This window comes from Rhamphochromis sp. 'chilingali', assembly GCF_963969265.1.
Source record: "Rhamphochromis sp. 'chilingali' genome assembly, chromosome: 1".
Taxonomy (NCBI): domain Eukaryota; kingdom Metazoa; phylum Chordata; class Actinopteri; order Cichliformes; family Cichlidae; genus Rhamphochromis; species Rhamphochromis sp. 'chilingali'.
In genome coordinates, this window is record NC_137929.1 from 72239764 (window position 1) to 72264279 (window position 24516).

Here is a 24516-nt window from a genome sequence, read left to right on the forward strand (position 1 = left end):
ACAACCAGAAGTCCAGTTTTCAGAAATGAGTCCATCAGCAGACAGATGTTCAGTCTTACTTTGTACACAGCTGCTCTGACTGGCTGTCTGCAGTCCAGCTCTGGATCTTTCTCCACACTGGGGACAGGACCAGTCTCCTGATGAAGCAGACTGGTCCCAGTATGAGGAGATGCACTGTCTGCAGAACCAGTGTCCACAGCTGGTAGAGACTAGATCCTTCAGGACGTCCTGACACAAAGCACAGCAGGACAGCTGCTCCTCCTCACAGACACCGCTCCTCTTCCTCTCTCTGTGAACACATTTCTTTATCACTAACATCATTCACTGACTGTTGCTAAAAATGTTCAAATGTAACAGTTTGTGCAGAAGCTCTGATGGTCACAGTAAGACAGGAGATACTGTTCTGTTTGGAGGCAGCGTTCAGTCTGGAAACAAAGCGATGCTTCACTGATTTCATCAACACAAATGAGCTTCTTTTCCTGCCTGCCTGTCTTATTAAACACTGTGATCTGCCTGCAGTTTGCTATGAATGTATACTTCCTGAAAAGACTTCACAATAAAAGCCCTCCATCAGAGGGCGCTGCTAACATCCTTCAGGTTTTCCAGTCAGTGTCATGTTTCGGCTGTGTGGCAGGCAGGGATTGGACCCAAACGCAAACTCACGGGGACAGAACTTGAACTCAAAAGCACAGCTTTATTGCTGGAAAAGAGAACACAAGCAATACTAAACTAAACTGGGAAAAGCTAATTATAACACATACCAGAAGACACGGGGAGAATCACACACAGCATGAGGGACGACGCAGCACTGACTCAGAGAAACACAGGGTTTAAATACACTGGGGAGTAACGAGGGGAATGAGACACAGAAGGAGAGCACAGCTGGGAGAAATCAGGACTGACGAGACAAGGGCGCAAAGCAGGACACACTCACATGAGACACAGACCTTCAAAGTAAAACAGGAATTAGCACAGATGCAAACTAGACTAGGGGAGCAACTAAGAAACACAGAGGGCAGCTACTAAATACTCAGAGAACTAAACAGAATACAAGAAAACCAAACTAAGACACTACACTAAGGAACAAGCTGGGACAACAAAGAGAACCAAGAACATAATACAGAAAACTCAGAGGCACAAGAAACTCCAAACACTGGGTCACTGACCGTGACAGTCAGTGTGCAGATTAGCTATGTTTAGCTCATTTTCATTACTTTACAGAAGTAACTGATTAGTTACAGAAACATATCCAAGGTGAGCAGGTTCCCCTCCAGCATAAACGCTCAGCAGCTAAAACATGTATGAATGTAAACAGTGTCCCAGCTGTCAGTCAGACTGTCCTCGGTGCCACATTACAGATGTGGTTTCTGACAGCTGCCCCAGCTGCAGGATCAAACACACACAGGTCCAAACATCTTTGTCTTTGCTGCTTCTTTATTACTGAACACAACATGGGGCCGGCACAGGGAGAGGAGAAGTTATTACAATCAACCCACTGCTGACGCGGTAAGAGTCAGAGGGTCATGCGGTGGGCCAACCCACTCCAACTCAGTCTGAGAGGAACCCACTGAACAGTCTCTGGGTTCTCCTGGAGACGAGCCTTTGTGTCCACACTGGCCCCAGTAGCTCCTCTTTATATATTTATTCATCCATCTGTACTTGCAGACTTCCTCTCACTGCCTGTAGAAACATGGACCCTCCCCCTGATCCCCCTTCTTTAATAACGCAAACCAGTATATATGACGTTTGATTTAGTTTGGTGCTTCTCCCTTCTTCACTGCCTCACCTTCAGACTCAGTCCACATACAGCTGTTCTGAACTGTTGGTATAACTGAGGAGCTCCATTAATGATGGAGACAGGCTGAAGCTCTACCACCACTGTGTTTCACAGATACCAAAACACTTTCTTCTTTCTCCTTCTTTAAGACTCAGCTCTTATCATTTGGTAAATGGTAAATACACTAGTTCTTATAAAGTGCTTTTCTGCTCTTCTGGGCACTCAAAGCGCTTTGACTTATCTATGGGACATTTAGCTAAAGGCAGTGTTTTGGAGTTTATGCTTGCAGCCGTGCCATGAACAGCACTGTGTTCAGTGTTGTCCTGATGGAGTAACAGCAGCCAGTATGATCCAGGCTTTAGCTGCTGGGTCTCTGTGTGACCTCTCAGACTGTTTAACAGATCAGACACAAAGAGAACTAGAAAAATGTGCATTTCCTGCGAAAATGCAGTGTGGATGCCTTAACGGCTGAAGATATCTGCTGAAAAAAGCTGAAAAAGTTGAAAAAAAAAAAAAAAAAAAAAAAAAGATGCCCTGAGCAGGATTCGAACCTGGCCCTCCTGGTCAAAGGGCAGCTATTTAGCTCACTGAGCCAAACACTTTCTCACAAAGAAAAGGTGGAGAGATTGACAATTGTGCTGAAATGAGCAGAAGCTACTGAGAATTGTGCTGATAACAGGTGGAAAGGCGGAAAATTTTTCAGAAGAGGTGAATAAGCAGAATTTGGGCAAAAAAAAGGGGGTGAAAATTCTGCTGAAAAGAGTTTTTTTCTGAAAACAGCAGAAAAAACTGAAAATTTTGCTGAAAAGAGTTGAATGAGCAGAATTCTGCTGAAAAGAGGTTTTTGCTGAAAAAGAGCTGAAAAGGTTTGGATTTGTGCTGAAAAGGGGTTAAAAAAACTGAAAATTTTGCTGAAAAGGGGTGAAAAAGATGAAATTTGTGTTGAAAAGAGTTTAAAAAAAGTTTAACTGTTAAGTGAAAGAAATGTTGCCATAAGCTGGATTTGAACCCAGGCCTCCCAGTCTGAGAACGGATGCTTATCTCACTGAGCTAAAACACAGCTCAGCCCATCATGCAAAATCAGTGACCACATTGATAATGTGTTCCATTCATTTCAATGGTCAAAAGTCATAACACACATCAGCAGAAATAGCAGAATTTTTTAAAGTTTAAACATAGTATTTCTGCTAAAACTTAGTATTTATACTAAATAATATTTTTTTCCTGCCAAATCATAGCATTTGTGCTGGAACACAGAAAGTTCTGCCAAATCATACAATTTGTACTAAAACATTATTAATGATTTAGCAGAAACACTGGGACTTGGTAGAAATACTATGATTTACATGAAATACTTTGACTTAGCAGAAGTACTACAATCTAGGAAAAAAGTACTACAGCATAGCAGAAATTCTATCATTGAGCAGAATTACTAGGATTTAGAAGAAATACTAAGATTTGGCACAAACACTGATGTGGCTCAAGAACCTTTATTGTGCAGTTATACTATGATTTGGAATACTATACTTTGGCACAAATACTATGATTTGGAAGAAATACTATAACTATCCTCAGTCAGAAGGAGAGGCTGACATCCAGGGATTAGATTACCACAGGTGGAGTTTATTGCGGTCAGATGGATGGTACAGGGAGGTATGGCATACAGTAGGAGGATGTGGAGAGGTGATATGGTGTGGTTTCTATGATTAAGAACAGGGTATGCATTACAACATGCATACAGATTAAAGATTAAGAAAACTGGCAACAAATTCCTCCACTACAAATCAGTCTGATGCCACTTTTTACAGGGTTCCCGTTTACTAAGGCACTACCCAAAAGGCGCCACAAGAGGGCACTCCAACACAAGAGATGACCTATTTACACTGATGCACTTAGTAAACAGCCCCTACTTAGCCACTACATAATACAGTGATATTACAGTATACAAATTCACACAAATACTATGATTTGGCAGAAATACTATGACTGAATAGTAATACTATAACATATATTTGGCAGAAATACTCTGATTTGGCAGAAATACTCTGATTTAGCAGAAGTACTATCTTTTTGTAGAAATTCCTGCTAAAAGGTAGTATTTCTGCGTTTTAGCACAAATACTGTAATTTGGCATAAATACTATGATTTGGCATAAATACTATGCCTTAGTAGTAATACTATAACATAAGAGATATACTATGGTTTTGCAGACATACTATGTTTTTGCACAAATACCATGATTTGGCACAAATGCTATGATTTAGCAGAAATACTAAGATTGGGTACAAATACTATGATCTGAGGTCCATATTAGAAAAGCTGCTAAAATCATAAAACTTTGCAGAATTGTAATAAATTATCAATATGAATTACCGGTCTGTGATAGTGTATAAATTTGTACTCAAAAACTAGGTGGGATAGAAGCATAATTCTTGCACTGGGTGAATCAGCGGACTTTGGTGTACTTTGACTGCGATTTACATAGCTCTTTGTATCTCTGTCGCGGAGATATGACGAGAGAAGAAATGGCTTAATTTTCGGAGTTTGAAAAATGAGAGGAGGACAGATTTCCACCCCTCAAACATGTTTTTGCAGAAACACTGTAATTTCGCTTAAATAGTATGAAATAGCAGTAATACTATGATTTGGCAGAAATACTACTTTTTAGCACAAATACTATTGTACAGAATGGTGTACGTCAGTTTAATGCTGGGTGGTGCTGCAATAGTAACTATCCTCGGTCAGAAGGAGAGGCTGACATCCAGGGATTAGATTACCACAGGTGGAGTTTATTGGCGGTCAGATGGATGGTACAGGGAGGCATGGCATACAGTAGGAGGATGTGGAGAGGTGATATGGTGTGGTTTCTATGATTAAGAAAACTGGCAACAAATTCCTCCACTACAAATCAGTCTGATACCACTTCTTACAGGGTTCACGTTTACTAAGGCACTACCCAAAAGGCGCCACAAGAGGGCACTCCAACACAAGAGATGACCTATTTACACTGTAAACACCCCCTACTTAGCCACTACATACTACAGTGATATTACAGTATACAAATTCACACAAATACTATGATTTAGCAGAAATACTATGACTTAGTAGTAATACTATAACATAACAGTTCAATGTTCTTGCACAAATACCACAATATGGCAGAAATACTATATTTTAGCATAAATACTATGATTTGGTATAAATACTACGATTTGGCACACATACTATATTCCGCAGATACACTATAACATAACAGATATTCTACGACTTAGTAGTAATACTATAACATAACAGAATTATTAATTGGGCACAAATACCACGATTTGGCAAAAATACTATGATTGGGTACAAATACTATGATTTGGCAATAATACTGCATTTTAACACAACTACTGAGATTTGATTGAAATACTATGATTTTGAAGAAATACTATTACTACATACAAATACGATGCTTTGGGACAAATACTATGTTTTGGTTCCAATACTATGATGTGCAACAAATACTATGATTTGGCACAAGTACTATGATTTAGTACAAATACTATGATTTGGCAGAAATACTATGCCTTAGTAGTAATACTATAACATAAGAGATATACTATGGTTTTGCAGACATACTATGTTTTTGCGCAAATACCATGATTTGGAACAAATGCTATGATTTAGCAGAAATACTATGACTTAGTAGTAATACTATAACATAACAGTTCAATGTTCTTGCACAAATACCACAATATGGCAGAAATACTATGTTTTAGTACAAATACTGTGATTTGGTATAAATACTGCGATTTGGCACACATACTATGATTTGGCAGAAATACTATGCCTTAGTAGTAATACTATAACATAAGAGATATACTATGGTTTTGCAGACATACTATGTTTTTGCACAAATACCATGATTTGGCACAAATGCTATGATTTAGCAGAAATACTATGATTGGGTATAAATACTATGATTTGGCACAAGTACTATGATTTAGTACAAATACTATGATTGGGCAGAAGTACCATGTTTCAGTACAAATACTATGATTTGGCAGGAATACTCTGGTTTAGCAGAAATACTCTGATTTAGCAGAAGTACTATCTTTTGGTAGAAATTCCTGCTAAAAGGTACTATTTCTGCGTTTTAGCAGAAATACTGTAATTTGGCATAAATACTATAATTTGGGATAAATACTATGATTTGGCACATATAATATATTCAGCACATATATTATAAAATAACAGAAATATTTGGCCCCAAAACCATGATTTTGCACAAATACCATGATTTTGCAAAAATACTATGAATTAGCAGAAATACTATGATTTAGCAGAAGTACTAAGATGTAGTAGAAGTACTTTGCTTTAGCAGAAATACTATGATTGAGGAGTAATACCTAAACATAGGAGAAATATTGATACACAGACACACATACACAGAGAGTAAAGGGAACAGGAGCTGTGGAGAGTCTGGGCTTGGTATATGTAGGTCAGTTAAATTAGCTGCACCTGCTGTAGTCAGCCCTTACACACACAGACACAGAGAGAGGTGTGAGTTTTCTTCAGTGTATTTCTGACATTCAGGATTCCCCTCGAACAAATGGCCATAATTTCCTAACCGTAGAGGCTAGAACGGTCATTCAGGCATCGTTTTATTCAGAAGAGATGGGGGAATCTTCAGGTCTTCATAATTCAGAGATAAAACATAAATTATTAAAGATATATGACTTGTAATACACTGTAACTGAGTAGAGGCAAAGCAAAAACTGCCTTGACTTGCGCTCAAACAACCTTTGGTAACTCTAAATCTATATGGAGCATCAAAATCATTCTTTCACCGTAAGAAACAGCAGGCTTTGGTGAACAGTCATGGAAATTTTCAGGGCTCTGTGGAAATCCATCAAAAAGATATGACGAGAGAAAAAAGTGGTTCATTTCCAGAGATTGAAATCTGATGAAATCTGAGCGAGGGACAAATTTCCTACCCTCAAACAAGTCCAACTCATTTCAGAACGGTAATAGGTGAGAAAGAAATTCTTGAATTGTGAGCGTCAGGAGTGTCTGAACATATACGGGGACAAGCCTCATGTCTTAACTTCGCTTCGTTAAGGAGATATGACAATTTGAAAATGCCTCTCATTAGAGAAATCCAGCGGTGATTTTGAACAAACTCTCCATTGAGTTTATATGGAGAGTTTTCTGACTTTGTGTTACTCTGAGGAGATTTGCAAAATATCTATGAGTCCCACAACAATGATAGGGACATTTTCTGAAAGCCAACAAAAATACCTACGTTTTGATGTATAATTTGTGCGGCTTGAGTGGAAATTGAGCGAGTAGCAAGCAGTTGTTTGGACATGAAGAGAAAATTCAAACAGTTTCACTGTCCCCTCTGAGTTAATTGCATAGCAACCATAGCAACGCATGTATTTTCTGAAAAATCACAATTTTGCAACTGAAGACTTAAAGAGAGATAAGATGAAAACGGTAGAAGATCTGAAAAAGCTGAATCACACAGGAATAGCCAAATCATTGGAGAACATTTTAAAGTTTGAATGGAGTTTCTAGGTGAAAGTATGAGGCAGTAGTTAAGTTTCAAAGACAAGAAAGTTTTAGCAGAATTGTGGAAGTTTCCCATTCATTTCAATGGGACAAATTAAAGGAAAAAAGTGTAATATTTTAAAAAGTATAATAGTAATAAACACCAAAAGTCATAGCCGGCATTAGCAGAAAGAGCAGAACAGTTTAGAGTTTGAACGGTGAAAATAGCACAAAAATTGTGGAAGTAGATCCACGGCAAAAAGTGTACGGAAACACCCGGAATAATAACTAGAAAAATTTGCATTTCCTGCGAAAATGCAGTGTGGATGCCTTAACGGCTGAAGATATCTGCTGAAAAAAGCTGAAAAAGTTGAAACAAAAAAAAAAAAAGATGCCCTGAGCAGGATTCGAACCTGGCCCTCCTGGTCAAAGGGCAGCTATTTAGCTCACTGAGCAAAACACTTTCTCACCAAGAAAAGGTGGAGAGATTGACAATTGTGCTGAAATGAGCAGAAGCTACTGAGAATTGTGCTGATAACAGGTGGAAAGGCGGAAAATTTTTCAGAAGAGGTGAATAAGCAGAATTTGGGCAAAAATAAAGGGGTGAAAATTCTGCTGAAAAGAGTTCAATCAGCAGAATTTCTGCTGAAAAGAGGTGAATGAGCAGAATTCTGCTGAAAAGAGGTTTTTGCTGAAAAAGAGCTGAAAAAGTTTGGATTTGTGCTGAAAAGGGGTTAAAAAAACTGAAAATTTTGCTGAAAAGGGGTGAAAAAGATGAAATTTGTGTTGAAAAGAGTTTAAAAAAAGTTTAACTGTTAAGTGAAAGAAATGTTGCCATAAGCTGGATTTGAACCCAGGCCTCCCAGTCTGAGAACGGATGCTTATCTCACTGAGCTAAAACACAGCTCAGCCCATCATGCAAAATCAGTGACCACATTGATAATGTGTTCCATTCATTTCAATGGTCAAAAGTCATAACACACATCAGCAGAAATAGCAGAATTTTTTAAAGTTTAAACATAGTATTTCTGCTAAAACTTAGTATTTATACTAAATAATATTTTTTTCCTGCCAAATCATAGCATTTGTGCTGGAACACAGAAAGTTCTGCCAAATCATACAATTTGTACTAAAACATTATTTATGATTAAGCAGAAACACTGGGACTTGGTAGAAATACTATGATTTACATGAAATACTTTGACTTAGCAGAAGTACTACAATCTAGGAAAAAAGTACTACAGCATAGCAGAAATTCTATCATTGAGCAGAATTACTAGGATTTAGAAGAAATACTAAGATTTGGCACAAACACTGATGTGGCTCAAGAACCTTTATTGTGCAGTTATACTATGATTTGGAAGAAATACTATACTTTGGCACAAATACTATGATTTGGAAGAAATACTATGTTTTAGCACAAATACTATGATTTGGCTCAAATACTATAACTATCCTCAGTCAGAAGGAGAGGCTGACATCCAGGGATTAGATTACCACAGGTGGAGTTTATTGCGGTCAGATGGATGGTACAGGGAGGTATGGCATACAGTAGGAGGATGTGGAGAGGTGATATGGTGTGGTTTCTATGATTAAGAACAGGGTATGCATTACAACATGCATACAGATTAAAGATTAAGAAAACTGGCAACAAATTCCTCCACTACAAATCAGTCTGATGCCACTTTTTACAGGGTTCCCGTTTACTAAGGCACTACCCAAAAGGCGCCACAAGAGGGCACTCCAACACAAGAGATGACCTATTTACACTGATGCACTTAGTAAACAGCCCCTACTTAGCCACTACATAATACAGTGATATTACAGTATACAAATTCACACAAATACTATGATTTGGCAGAAATACTATGACTTAGTAGTAATACTATAACATAACAGATTTCCTAAAAAAAACTATGAAATTGCAGTAATTCTATGACTTGGCAGAGATACTACGTTTTAGCACAAATACTATAACAACGCAGAAATACTATGACTTAGTAGTAATACTATAACATAACAGTTCAATGTTCTTGCACAAATACCACAATATGGCAGAAATACTATGTTTTAGCACAAATACTGTGATTTGGTATAAATACTATGATTTGGCACACATACTATATTCCGCAGATACACTATAACATAACAGATATTCTACAACTTAGTAGTAATACTATAACATAACAAAATTATTATTTGGGCACAAATACCACGATTTGGCAAAAATACTATGATTGGGTACAAATACTATGATTTGGCAATAATACTGCATTTTAACACAACTACTGAGATTTGATTGAAATACTATGATTTAGAAGAAATACTATGACTCCATACAAATACGATGCTTTGTGACAAATACTATGTTTTGGTTCCAATACTATGATGTGCAACAAATACTATGATTTGGCACAAGTACTATGATTTAGTACAAATACTATGATTTGGCAGAAATACTATGACTTAGTAGTAATACTATAACATAACAGATTTCCTAAAAAAAACTATGAAATTGCATTAATTCTATGACTTGGCAGAGATACTACGTTTTAGCACAAATACTATAACAACGCAGAAATACTATGACTTAGTAGTAATACTATAACATAACAGTTCAATGTTCTTGCACAAATACCACAATATGGCAGAAATACTATGTTTTAGCACAAATACTGTGATTTGCTATAAATACTACGATTTGGCACACATACTATATTCCGCAGATACACTATAACATAACAGATATTCTACAACTTAGTAGTAATACTATAACATAACAGAATTATTATTTGGGCACAAATACTATGATTGGGTACAAATACTATGATTTGGCAATAATACTGCATTTTAACACAACTACTGAGATTTGATTGAAATACTATGATTTAGAAGAAATACTATGACTCCATACAAATACGATGCTTTGTGACAAATACTATGTTTTGATTCCAATACTATGATGTGCAACAAATACTATGATTTGGCACAAGTACTATGATTTAGTACAAATACTATGATTTGGCAGAAATACTCTGATTTGGCAGAAATACTCTGATTTAGCAGAAGTACTATCTTTTGGTAGAAATTCCTGCTAAAAGGTACTATTTCTGCATTTTAGCACAAATACTGTAATTTGGCATAAATACTATGATTTGGCATAAATACTATGCCTTAGTAGTAATACTATAACATAAGAGATATACTATGGTTTTGCAGACATACTATGTTTTTGCACAAATACCATGATTTGGCACAAATGCTATGATTTAGCAGAAATACTATGATTGGGTACAAATACTATGATTTGGCAATAATACTGCGTTTTAACAACAACTACTGAGATTTGATTGAAATACATACTATGACTTAAAAGAAATACTATGACTCCATACAAATACGGTGCTTTGGCACAAATACTATGATTTGGCAGAAGTACTATCATTTAGTACAAATACTATGATTGGGCAGAAGTACCATGTTTCAGTACAAATACTATGATTTGGCAGGAATACTCTGGTTTAGCAGAAATACTCTGATTTAGCAGAAGTACTATCTTTTGGTAGAAATTCCTGCTAAAAGGTACTATTTCTGCGTTTTAGCAGAAATACTGTAATTTGGCATAAATACTATAATTTGGGATAAATACTGTGATTTGGCACATATAATATATTCAGCACATACATTATAAAATAACAGAAATATTTGGCCCCAAAACCATGATTTTGCGCAAATACCATGATTTTTGCAAAAATACTATGATTTAGCAGAAATACTATGATTTGGCAAAAGTACTTAGATGTAGTAGAAGTACTTTGCTTTAGCAGAAATACTATGATTGAGGAGTAATACTTAAACATAGGAGAAATATTGATACACAGACACACATACACAGAGAGTAAAGGGAACAGGAGCTGTGGAGAGTCTGGGCTTGGTATATGTAGGTCAGTTAAATTAGCTGCACCTGCTGTAGTCAGCCCTTACACACACAGACACAGAGAGAGGTGTGAGTTTTCTTCAGTGTATTTCTGACATTCAGGATTCCCCTCGAACAAATGGCCATAATTTCCTAACCGTAGAGGCTAGAACGGTCATTCAGACATCGTTTTGTTCAGAAGAGATGGGGGAATCTTCAGGTCTTCATAATTCAGAGATAAAATATAAATTATTAAAGATATATGACTTGTAATACACTGTAACTGAGTAGAGGCGAAGCAAAAACTGCATTGACTTGCTCTCAAACAACCTTTGGTAACTCAATCTATATGGAGCATCAAAATCATTCTTTCACCGTAAGAAACAGCAGGCTTTGGTGAACAGTCATGGAAATTTTCAGGGCTCTGTGGAAATCCATCAAAAAGATATGATGAGAGAAAAAAGTGACTCATTTCCAGAATTTGAAATCTGATGAAATCTGAGCGAGGGACAAATTTCCTACCCTCAAACAAGTCTAACTCATCTCAGAACGGTAATAGGTGAGAAAATAATTCTTGAATTGTGAGCATCAGGAGTGTCTGAAGATATACGGGGACAAGCCTCATGTCTTAACTTCGCTTCGTTAAGGAGATATGACAATTTGAAAATGCCTCTCATTACAGAAATCCAGCGGTGATTTTGAACAAACTCTCCATTGAGTTTATATGGAGAGTTTTCACACTTTGTGTTACTCTGAGGAGATTTGCAAAATATCTATGAGTCCCACAACAATGATAGGGACATTTTCTGAAAGCCAACAAAAATACCTACGTTTTGATGTATAATTTGTGCGGCTTGAGTGGAAATTGAGCGAGTAGCAAGAAGTTGTTTGGACATGAAGAGAAAATTCAAACAGTTTCACTGTCCCCTCTGAGTTAATTGCATAGCAACCATAGCAACGCATGTATTTTCTGAAAAATCACAATTTTGCAACTGAAGACTTAAAGAGAGATAAGATGAAAACGGTAGAAGATCTGAAAAAGCTGAATCACACAGGAATAGCCCAATCATTTGAGAACGTTTTAAAGTTTGAATGGAGTTTCTAGGTGAAAGTATGAGGCAGTAGTTAAGTTTCAAAGACAAGAAAGTTTTAGCAGAATTGTGGAAGTTTCCCATTCATTTCAAAGGGACAAATTAAAGGAAAAAAGTGTAATATTTTAAAAAGTATAATAGTAATAAACACCAAAAGTCATAGCCGGCATAAGCAGAAAGAGCAGAACAGTTTAGAGTTTGAACGGTGAAAATAGCACAACAATTGTGGAAGTAGATCCACGGCGAAAAATGTACGGAAACACCCGGAATAATAAAGAATAAAGAGAAACAGGAACTCAATAGTGTGGATGCCTATTAAGGCATCCACACAATAAAGAAGAAAGAGAAACAGGATCTCAATAGTGTGGATGCCTATTAAGGCATCCACACAATAAAGAAGAAAGAGAAACAGGATCTCAATAGTGTGGATGCCTATTAAGGCATCCACACAATCAGAGCAGCCCTGAAACATGAAGCCACTCAGGTCACACTTTCCCCACAGAAATGAGCATCACTGTCCTCAAACAGCAAATGACCAAGTCGAACATTTGGATCTTTTCTCTTTCATTGTTTTCTTTTTAATGAACCTTTGTAACAATCTGAGGATGTTTCAGGTCATATTTATCCAGGAAACACAAACATGTAAAGGAGTCATCACAGCTCTCTGACCTCGTTGCTCCAGGTTCAGCACTGAAGTATGGAGGTTCAGGTTTGGAATCGTCACTCCTCACAGACGGACAGCTGGACCCTGCAGACTGTGACCTCTGACCTCTGCAGACACAAACATGATTGAAGCAGCTGTGATCACACAGACTGCAGATAATGCAGCTGTTTCCTGTCAGTAACATCCTCTTAGATTAGAGTTCAGCTTTTTACAGGAAAACTGGACAAAACTGATTTTGGTTACAAACTCATTTTCATTTCCTCTCAGCTCACAAACACAGTCACAAAATCAACCAGAATCAACACTAACTAGAAAAATTTGCATTTCCTGCAAAAATGCTGTGTGGATGCTGAAACGCTGAAGCTGTCTGCTAAAACTAGCTAAAAAAGCTGAAAGTTGTACAAATTGTAATAACTTTGCAGAAGCATAAGAACTGAGCAAAAATGTAACTACTTAGCAGAACTGCAATATCTTAGAGGAAACATAATACTTGGCAGAAATACAATAACATAGGAGAGCTTAGCAGAAACATGATAACTTCTCAGAAATGCAAGAATTAAGGAGAAATAGTATAAGATAACTGAAATACTATATTTAGCAAAAAATACTTAAACATTGCAGAAATACTATGATTTAGAAAAAATACTGCAATATAGCAGAAATACTCTGAGCAGAATACTGTGATTTAGAAGAAATACTATAATTTAGCAGAAATACTGATTTAGCACAAATACTATGAATGAGCAGAAATACTATAATTTGGTTAAAATATTTTGATTTTGCAAAAATAATATGATTTATCAGTAATTCTATAAAAAGCAAAAATACTGTATTTAGCACAAATACTGAAAAGTAGCAGAAATACTATGATTTAGCAAAATAGCAATAACTTAAGTAGAAATATTGGAAAAGCAAAATGGACAGCTGAAAAAAAAATGCTGAACATGGTTAGGTTCCCTCAAATGTACTTGTCCAATTGTGAAAAATTGGATGAAATTTTAAAGAAAGAAATAACAGGCAGCAGATACACACAATTACAAACCAAGTACAGGCTTTTACACACACAGAGAAAGAGCTTGTTGCAGTCTATTTCTCATATTGAGGATTCCCCTCAAACAAATGGCCATAACTTGCTAACCGTAGGGGCTAGAGCGGTCATTCTTACACCGTTTTGTTCAGAAGAGATGGGGGGGGGATCTTCCAGTGTTGACAATTTATTATTAAAATATGAATTATTGAAGATATTTGACTTCTAATGTACCATAACTGAGTAGAGGCGAAGCAAAAACTGCCTTGACTTGCCCTTAAACAACGCTTTGTAACTCTAAATCTATTTGGAGTATCAATATCATTCTTTCACCGTAAGAGACAGCAGGCTTTGCTGAACAGTCATGGAAATTTTCAGGTCTCTGTGGAAAACCATCAAAAAGATATGACAAGAGAAAAAAGTGGTTCATTTCCAGAGTTTGAGATCTGAAGAAATCTGAGCGAGGGACGAATTTCCTACCCTCAAACAAACGTGACTCATCTTAGAACGGTAATAGGTGAGACAAAAATTCTCAGATTGTGAGCGTCAGGAGTGTCTGAAGATTTATTGGCACAAGCCTCATGTCTTAACTTCATTGCGTTGAGGAGATATAACGATTCAAAAATGCATCTCATTAGAGAAATCCAGCAGTGATTTTGAACAAACTCTCCATTGACTTTCTATGGAGAGTTTTCAGACTTTGTGTTGCTCTGAGCAGATTTGCAAAAATTCTGTAAATCGCACAACAATGATAGTGACATTTTCTGAAAGCCAGCAAAAATACCTACGTTTGATGTATAATTTGTGGGGGTTGAGTGAAAATTGAGTGAGTAGCAAGAAGTTGTTCAGATATGAAGAGAAGATTGAGAAAGGTACAGTGGCACACTGAAAGCCCACTGCATAGCAACCATAACAACGCATGTATTTTCTGAAAAATCACAAAGATGAAACTCAAAACCTAAAGAGGGATAAGTTGAAAACAGTAACAGATCTGAAAAAGCTGAATCATACATGAATAGCCCAATAATTTGAGAACATTTTAAAGTTTGAATGGTTGTTCTATGTGAATGTATGACGAAGTAGATAAGTTTCAAAAACAAGCAAGTTTTAGCAGAATTTTGGAAGTTTCCCATTCATTTCAATGGCACAAAAAATTGCATTAAAGCTTAATATTTTAAAAAGTATAATAGTCATAACTACCAAAAGTCATAGCACCCATCTCCAGAAATAGAAGAATATTGTGAAATTTGAATGGTGAAAGCAACTTGAAGAATAAGTATAAAGAGAAACAGGAACTCAATAGTGTGCATGCTTAATCAGCATCTATACAATTATAATGTCAGTGCAGAATTATTTCTGTAACTCAGTGAGTTCAGCTCTCTGACCTCGTTGCTCCAGGTTCAGCACTGAAGTATGGAGGTTCAGGTTTGGAATCGTCACTCCTCACAGACGGACAGCTGGACCCTGCAGACTGTGACCTCTGACCTCTGCAGACACAAACATGATTGAAGCAGCTGTGATCACACAGACTGCAGATAATGCAGCTGTTTCCTGTCAGTAACATCCTCTTAGATTAGAGTTCAGCTTTTTACAGGAAAACTGGACAAAACTGATTTTGGTTACAAACTCATTTTCATTTCCTCTCAGCTCACAAACACAGTCACAAAATCAACCAGAATCAACACTAACTAGAAAAATTTGCATTTCCTGCAAAAATGCTGTGTGGATGCTGAAACGCTGAAGCTGTCTGCTAAAACTAGCTAAAAAAGCTGAAAGTTGTACAAATTGTAATAACTTTGCAGAAGCATAAGAACTGAGCAAAAATGTAACTACTTAGCAGAACTGCAATATCTTAGAGGAAACATAATACTTGGCAGAAATACAATAACATAGGAGAGCTTAGCAGAAACATGATAACTTCTCAGAAATGCAAGAATTAAGGAGAAATAGTATAAGATAACTGAAATACTATATTTAGCAAAAAATACTTAAACATTGCAGAAATACTATGATTTAGAAAAAATACTGCAATATAGCAGAAATACTCTGAGCAGAATACTGTGATTTAGAAGAAATACTATAATTTAGCAGAAATACTGATTTAGCACAAATACTATGAATGAGCAGAAATACTATAATTTGGTTAAAATATTTTGATTTTGCAAAAATAATATGATTTATCAGTAATTCTATAAAAAGCAAAAATACTGTATTTAGCACAAATACTGAAAAGTAGCAGAAATACTATGATTTAGCAAAATAGCAATAACTTAAGTAGAAATATTGGAAAAGCAAAATGGACAGCTGAAAAAAAAATGCTGAACATGGTTAGGTTCCCTCAAATGTACTTGTCCAATTGTGAAAAATTGGATGAAATTTTAAAGAAAGAAATAACAGGCAGCAGATACACACAATTACAAACCAAGTACAGGCTTTTACACACACAGAGAAAGAGCTTGTTGCAGTCTATTTCTCATATTGAGGATTCCCCTCAAACAAATGGCCATAACTTGCTAACCGTAGGGGCTAGAGCGGTCATTCTTACACCGTTTTGTTCAGAAGAGATGGGGGGGGATCTTCCAGTGTTGACAATTTATTATTAAAATATGAATTATTGAAGATATTTGACTTCTAATGTACCATAACTGAGTAGAGGCGAAGCAAAAACTGCCTTGACTTGCCCTTAAACAACGCTTTGTAACTCTAAATCTATTTGGAGTATCAATATCATTCTTTCACCGTAAGAGACAGCAGGCTTTGCTGAACAGTCATGGAAATTTTCAGGTCTCTGTGGAAAACCATCAAAAAGATATGACAAGAGAAAAAAGTGGTTCATTTCCAGAGTTTGAGATCTGAAGAAATCTGAGCGAGGGACGAATTTCCTACCCTCAAACAAACGTGACTCATCTTAGAACGGTAATAGGTGAGACAAAAATTCTCAGATTGTGAGCGTCAGGAGTGTCTGAAGATTTATTGGCACAAGCCTCATGTCTTAACTTCATTGCGTTGAGGAGATATAACGATTCAAAAATGCATCTCATTAGAGAAATCCAGCAGTGATTTTGAACAAACTCTCCATTGACTTTCTATGGAGAGTTTTCAGACTTTGTGTTGCTCTGAGCAGATTTGCAAAAATTCTGTAAATCGCACAACAATGATAGTGACATTTTCTGAAAGCCAGCAAAAATACCTACGTTTGATGTATAATTTGTGGGGGTTGAGTGAAAATTGAGTGAGTAGCAAGAAGTTGTTCAGATATGAAGAGAAGATTGAGAAAGGTACAGTGGCACACTGAAAGCCCACTGCATAGCAACCATAACAACGCATGTATTTTCTGAAAAATCACAAAGATGAAACTCAAAACCTAAAGAGGGATAAGTTGAAAACAGTAACAGATCTGAAAAAGCTGAATCATACATGAATAGCCCAATAATTTGAGAACATTTTAAAGTTTGAATGGTTGTTCTATGTGAATGTATGACGAAGTAGATAAGTTTCAAAAACAAGCAAGTTTTAGCAGAATTTTGGAAGTTTCCCATTCATTTCAATGGCACAAAAAATTGCATTAAAGCTTAATATTTTAAAAAGTATAATAGTCATAACTACCAAAAGTCATAGCACCCATCTCCAGAAATAGAAGAATATTGTGAAATTTGAATGGTGAAAGCAACTTGAAGAATAAGTATAAAGAGAAACAGGAACTCAATAGTGTGCATGCTTAATCAGCATCTATACAATTATAATGTCAGTGCAGAATTATTTCTGTAACTCAGTGAGTTCAGCTCTCTGACCTCGTTGCTCCAGGTTCAGCACTGAAGTATGGAGGTTCAGGTTTGGAATCGTCACTCCTCACAGACGGACAGCTGGACCCTGCAGACTGTGACCTCTGACCTCTGCAGACACAAACATGATTGAAGCAGCTGTGATCACACAGACTGCAGATAATGCAGCTGTTTCCTGTCAGTAACATCCTCTTAGATTAGAGTTCAGCTTTTTACAGGAAAACTGGACAAAACTGATTTTGGTTACAAACTCATTTTCATTTCCTCTCAGCTCACAAACACAGTCACAAAATCAACCAGAATCAACACTAACTAGAAAAATTTGCATTTCCTGCAAAAATGCTGTGTGGATGCTGAAACGCTGAAGCTGTCTGCTAAAACTAGCTAAAAAAGCTGAAAGTTGTACAAATTGTAATAACTTTGCAGAAGCATAAGAACTGAGCAAAAATGTAACTACTTAGCAGAACTGCAATATCTTAGAGGAAACATAATACTTGGCAGAAATACAATAACATAGGAGAGCTTAGCAGAAACATGATAACTTCTCAGAAATGCAAGAATTAAGGAGAAATAGTATAAGATAACTGAAATACTATATTTAGCAAAAAATACTTAAACATTGCAGAAATACTATGATTTAGAAAAAATACTGCAATATAGCAGAAATACTCTGAGCAGAATACTGTGATTTAGAAGAAATACTATAATTTAGCAGAAATACTGATTTAGCACAAATACTATGAATGAGCAGAAATACTATAATTTGGTTAAAATATTTTGATTTTGCAAAAATAATATGATTTATCAGTAATTCTATAAAAAGCAAAAATACTGTATTTAGCACAAATACTGAAAAGTAGCAGAAATACTATGATTTAGCAAAATAGCAATAACTTAAGTAGAAATATTGGAAAAGCAAAATGGACAGCTGAAAAAAAATGCTGAACATGGTTAGGTTCCCTCAAATGTACTTGTCCAATTGTGAAAAATTGGATGAAATTTTAAAGAAAGAAATAACAGGCAGCAGATACACACAATTACAAACCAAGTACAGGCTTTTACACACACAGAGAAAGAGCTTGTTGCAGTCTATTTCTCATATTGAGGATTCCCCTCAAACAAATGGCCATAACTTGCTAACCGTAGGGGCTAGAGCGGTCATTCTTACACCGTTTTGTTCAGAAGAGATGGGGGGGATCTTCCAGTGTTGACAATTTATTATTAAAATATGAATTATTGAAGATATTTGACTTCTAATGTACCATAACTGAGTAGAGGCGAAGCAAAAACTGCCTTGACTTGCCCTTAAACAACGCTTTGTAACTCTAAATCTATTTGGAGTATCAATATCATTCTTTCACCGTAAGAGACAGCAGGCTTTGCTGAACAGTCATGGAAATTTTCAGGTCTCTGTGGAAAACCATCAAAAAGATATGACAAGAGAAAAAAGTGGTTCATTTCCAGAGTTTGAGATCTGAAGAAATCTGAGCGAGGGACGAATTTCCTACCCTCAAACAAACGTGACTCATCTTAGAACGGTAATAGGTGAGACAAAAATTCTCAGATTGTGAGCGTCAGGAGTGTCTGAAGATTTATTGGCACAAGCCTCATGTCTTAACTTCATTGCGTTGAGGAGATATAACGATTCAAAAATGCATCTCATTAGAGAAATCCAGCAGTGATTTTGAACAAACTCTCCATTGACTTTCTATGGAGAGTTTTCAGACTTTGTGTTGCTCTGAGCAGATTTGCAAAAATTCTGTAAATCGCACAACAATGATAGTGACATTTTCTGAAAGCCAGCAAAAATACCTACGTTTGATGTATAATTTGTGGGGGTTGAGTGAAAATTGAGTGAGTAGCAAGAAGTTGTTCAGATATGAAGAGAAGATTGAGAAAGGTACAGTGGCACACTGAAAGCCCACTGCATAGCAACCATAACAACGCATGTATTTTCTGAAAAATCACAAAGATGAAACTCAAAACCTAAAGAGGGATAAGTTGAAAACAGTAACAGATCTGAAAAAGCTGAATCATACATGAATAGCCCAATAATTTGAGAACATTTTAAAGTTTGAATGGTTGTTCTATGTGAATGTATGACGAAGTAGATAAGTTTCAAAAACAAGCAAGTTTTAGCAGAATTTTGGAAGTTTCCCATTCATTTCAATGGCACAAAAAAATTGCATTAAAGCTTAATATTTTAAAAAGTATAATAGTCATAACTACCAAAAGTCATAGCACCCATCTCCAGAAATAGAAGAATATTGTGAAATTTGAATGGTGAAAGCAACTTGAAGAATAAGTATAAAGAGAAACAGGAACTCAATAGTGTGCATGCTTAATCAGCATCTATACAATTATAATGTCAGTGCAGAATTATTTCTGTAACTCAGTGAGTTCAGCTCTCTGACCTCGTTGCTCCAGGTTCAGCACTGAAGTATGGAGGTTCAGGTTTGGAATCGTCACTCCTCACAGACGGACAGCTGGACCCTGCAGACTGTGACCTCTGACCTCTGCAGACACAAACATGATTGAAGCAGCTGTGATCACACAGACTGCAGATAATGCAGCTGTTTCCTGTCAGTAACATCCTCTTAGATTAGAGTTCAGCTTTTTACAGGAAAACTGGACAAAACTGATTTTGGTTACAAACTCATTTTCATTTCCTCTCAGCTCACAAACACAGTCAGACAATCAACCAGAGTCAACACTGATTATAATGTCAGTGCAGAATTATTTCTGTAACTCATGTCTTAATGTTAGAGTGAACTTTGTTTGGAATCAGAGAATAACTGACATGTTATTTTTGATAGAAACCATTATGCCAGTTTAACCTGGTCATGGTACAACACTGAAGAATGATGCAGGCGGCTGTGCTGATGCCTGTTCAGAGTTTCACCAACATTAAACTGTTTGCTAAATGGTTTTTGTTGTCATTACTATTCTGCACACAAACAATGTGCTGCAGCTTCACACTGTGGGCAGCTCTCTGAGCAGCAGTTAACTGACTGTGGACTATATGGAGGCGGAGCCCAAAGGAAGACTGTCCTAATGTCATTGGTTGGTTTGCTGGACAGTTAACGTTTAACAGAAAGTACATGTCTGCTCAGAATTGATCGTGTATCGAGCACAAGCTGACATTTTCCTCACGACACCAGCCATGAGCTCGACGGAGCCTCACTTTACCTGCAGATATGCTGCTCACCTGTCCGCTGTTTAACACCTGCTGCTGATTCAGGAACACGCCCACGTTACCTGGTGATGTCACAGTCTTTAACTGTGAGTGGACGTTAAACATTGGACTTTATTCAATCAGGTTCCCGGGTCACGTAAAGGTCATTGCTTTATTTACAACTCAGCAAATCAGCTCAGATAGTTTCATAACTGTCTCTGTGAACACATTTCTTTATCACTAACATCATTTACTGATAAAACTATCCAAATGTAAAAGATGGTGCAGTGAAACCTCAGCTCAGCTCTCAGTGGTTCAACGCTGGACTTCATTCACTCAGGTTCTGTCTGTCGGGTCACGTTTACTGTTTTATTTCCAACTGAGCAAATCGGTTTGGCTGAGGTTAAAGTTACGTTTCATAACTGCATAGTTTCACAGACCTTTAATGGTTCAGTGGCACATGTGTTAGTCTGAACTATTCGCTTTTCTTTATCTGGTGTGTTTTGGATTTAACAGTGAATCTTGAGAGTAAACTGACTTTTAAATGTTTTATACAAAGAGGAAAGAGAAGGCGCATTTCCACCGAGAGGAGCAGGGTTTGCAACAGCATGTTCATCATGAAGTCTGCAACCTGTCAAAGGCTTGTTACAAACTATGAAACACATGGTGCAGACTTCTGGACGTTAGAAGAAACTAATACTGCTCATGAAGGAGACTAAAGGCAGGAAGGTGTCCTTTAAAACTAAACATGTTAGTAGGTAAACAGCAGCGAGTCTGCAGCTGAGGGAACACAAACTCAAACTGTCAGAGCAGGTTTGCTCGTTTCATTTGGTGATTTATTAAATGTGTAACTGTTATTCTGATCTGCTGCTGAGGCTCTTACACTGATGGAAATGCAGAAAACACAGATCACACCTGTTCAACCAATCACTTTCATTCCACTTTGTGACAAACTGACGCTTCATCTCTGCTACAGTGTTGTTACACTGCTATGTGTTTGTGGTCTTTATGCTGTAGATTTTCACATCTCTGGAATAGTTGGCAGTAATACGGATGATCTTCTGTAAAATCATACTGATATGAGCCGTGACATATTTGTAGATGACCCGTTAGATAACACAGAGTTTCCCAGCTGACTAACTCATGGAGCTGAGGATATCGTGGATATGCTGACCTCGCTGCGTGGTGTACAGAGCGAGGTCAGCATGATTAATATTCACAATAAAAATATTAGCCGAACATCATGAAGTCTGTATGTGTTTCATAGTGTGGAACAACCTTTGTACAGTTAAAGCCAGCAGTTACTACATGACGGAAACACCAACGTTATCTCTTTTATGTGTTTATACACAGGTCACGCTGATTACTGAACAAAAACCCAAAGATCAGATGTTAAACAGATTTATTTGCTCTCTCTCCTCCTTAAACATGTTTTTAATGTTAGTTATAATTCAGACTGAAACACGTAGGACACACAAGAACATCAGGAAATAAAACATCGATAAATATAACCTCAGTAAAAGAAGTCAGCGGGGGTTACTACAGCTGTGTACCGGGGCCTGCGCTTTGTCGGTGGGATTGCTTGCGAGGCGAGCGGGTCTATCCCACGCTTTGCCGTGAGACTGGGCAGACATCTCCGAAATCATCGAAGCACTTTTGCAAAGAGGCTGTATCTTGACAAACCGACCAGACACATGAAGATTAAACCACTACATTCTCTGCTAAAAAAATATTAAAACGGTAGTTTGTGTATTTGTGTCATAAATATTTATTTAATTAATTATTTATTTAATTAATTCATTATGTCAGTCCTGGAGTTCCAGTCTGCTCCTGCCACACTTGTTCAGTAAGCCTACTGCTGTACTGCTGAGCTGCTGTTAACTTCCATTAAAGTATATGCAGACATCTCTGTGCCCCCTCTCTGACTGGAGGGAGCTACCAGCCCAGCATCCCAGAATAACTCTAACTACCAGTCTGTGTTCTGGGTCTAATCTCCTTCCCTCTTGGAACATGACAGAAGATCAAGAACAGAAATGTACATTTTAAACATGTTCAGCTACTTTCCAACTTTGAAACTTCTTCTGTCTGAACTTCAGCTTTCAACAGTTCTGCACTTTGGCTTTCAGGTGAACGATTCAGTGCATTTCAGCCCCGTCAGCTTTTTTCCACTGAACATTAAGAAATGATTACATTTCAGCTCCAAACATTCAGCATTTTGTTCTCTAGTTCAGCGGTCCCCAACCCCCGGGCCCCGGACCGGTACCGGTCCGTGAGTCGTTTGGTACCGGGCTGCGAGAGTTGAGGCTCAGGTGTGAAATGTCTGGTTTTCAGGGTTTTTATCGGTTTTCAGCATTATTGTGTTATAGTTTTTATCGTTAACTCTGTTTCCCTGGGTCTTTTCACGTGTGTTATGAATAAATCTTTTTTTTGGTACCGGTACTAGTTTTATTTTGTTGTATTTATCCGCGACACCTTAAAGGCCGGTCCGTGGCGCAAAAAAGGTTGGGGACCGCTGCTCTAGTTCATTAATAATCCACACAGCATATTGTTCTGCAGATTATTAGTCAATAAATGATCGGTCACTGCTGCACAGAGAGAAACAACATAGCTGGTTTGGTGATTTTAAGATATAAGCTGAGGCTGTACATGGTGTTGGTCTTTAACAAAAGAGAAACTGTTAGAACTCTACCCCTGTGTCTTTAGATCTTTGACTGATCCAGAGATGCAGTTTGGAGAGCAGGAAACAACAATCAGACACCAAACTGACATCAGTTCATGTTGCTAACAGCTCACCTCTCTGCAGCAGACACAGGCTGGCCTTTAAAAGTAATGCCGAGGTCTTCTTTAGACTGGTCACTCTTACAGGACACACAGCTGGGTGGAGGTCCAGGCTGGTTCCTGTGAATAATGATGGAGCAGTGATGTGAGTGCTGAGCTGTGACATGGAGAAGAGTCATGGACAGTTAGAGATGGTCGTCTCACCTCTGAGCTTTGGTCTGGCTCTCATGTTCCCCACACAGAGTGCTTTTAGAGGGAGGGGCTCCCTCCTCTCTGTCCTCACACTGATCCATGCTGCTCAGCTCACACACACTTTCTACCTGCAGAGGAAACACAAATCATTCATGTGCACATCAGCTGATGTCCATCATGTGTGCTGTCCAAACATCAGCTGCTTCTTTCCTGCTTCATCTCAGTGTCAGCTGGATGCAGTCAGACAGCAGTGTGAGGCAGAGGAAGCTGCCATCAGCTGCTCTGCTATCAGGCCACTAGGTGGAGCCGTGATATGAGCAGAACTTTGTGCCATCAGAAACTGAACAGAATAGAATTCAACTTTATTGTCATTGCACACATCACAGGTACAAGGCAACAGTTTGCATCCATCCAGAAGTGCTTTAGCTAGAATACAGATATCTTATAGAAATTGGTCTGTTACACTGTATCTGTGAGAGACCAAGAGCTGGGGTCAAACACTAATAAGGTCCTGACGTCTGCACTTGTCACTTAAATCATGTCTGTGTACAAACAGAAATCAGTAAGTGTTACTTGGTT

At 37.4% G+C, this 24516-nt stretch overlaps 2 protein-coding genes across 5 annotated transcripts in view; one reads left to right on the forward strand and one right to left on the reverse strand.

Moving 5' to 3' along the window:
* LOC308396731 (uncharacterized protein) overlaps nt 1–24516 on the forward strand; it is a 525219-nt gene that overhangs the window by 335230 nt on the left and 165473 nt on the right. The window lies entirely within an intron of this gene.
* The window catches only part of LOC308395836 (protein NLRC3-like), a 65638-nt gene that overhangs the window by 35609 nt on the left and 5513 nt on the right, over nt 1–24516 (reverse strand). For all 4 annotated transcript variants that reach the window (XR_013971478.1, XM_080880839.1, XM_080880838.1 and 1 more), the window contains exons 2-8: nt 23950–24065; nt 23761–23865; nt 20207–20308; nt 17802–17903; nt 15396–15497; nt 12989–13090; nt 60–289 (exon numbers count right to left, since the gene is read on the reverse strand). Coding sequence is in view for 3 of the 4 variants with exons in the window: in XM_080880839.1 (XP_080736965.1) it covers nt 60–289; nt 12989–13090; nt 15396–15497; nt 17802–17903; nt 20207–20308; nt 23761–23865; nt 23950–24038 (832 nt within the window). In the remaining variant the exon portion in view is untranslated. The remainder of the gene's footprint in view (nt 1–59; nt 290–12988; nt 13091–15395; nt 15498–17801; nt 17904–20206; nt 20309–23760; nt 23866–23949; nt 24066–24516) is intronic.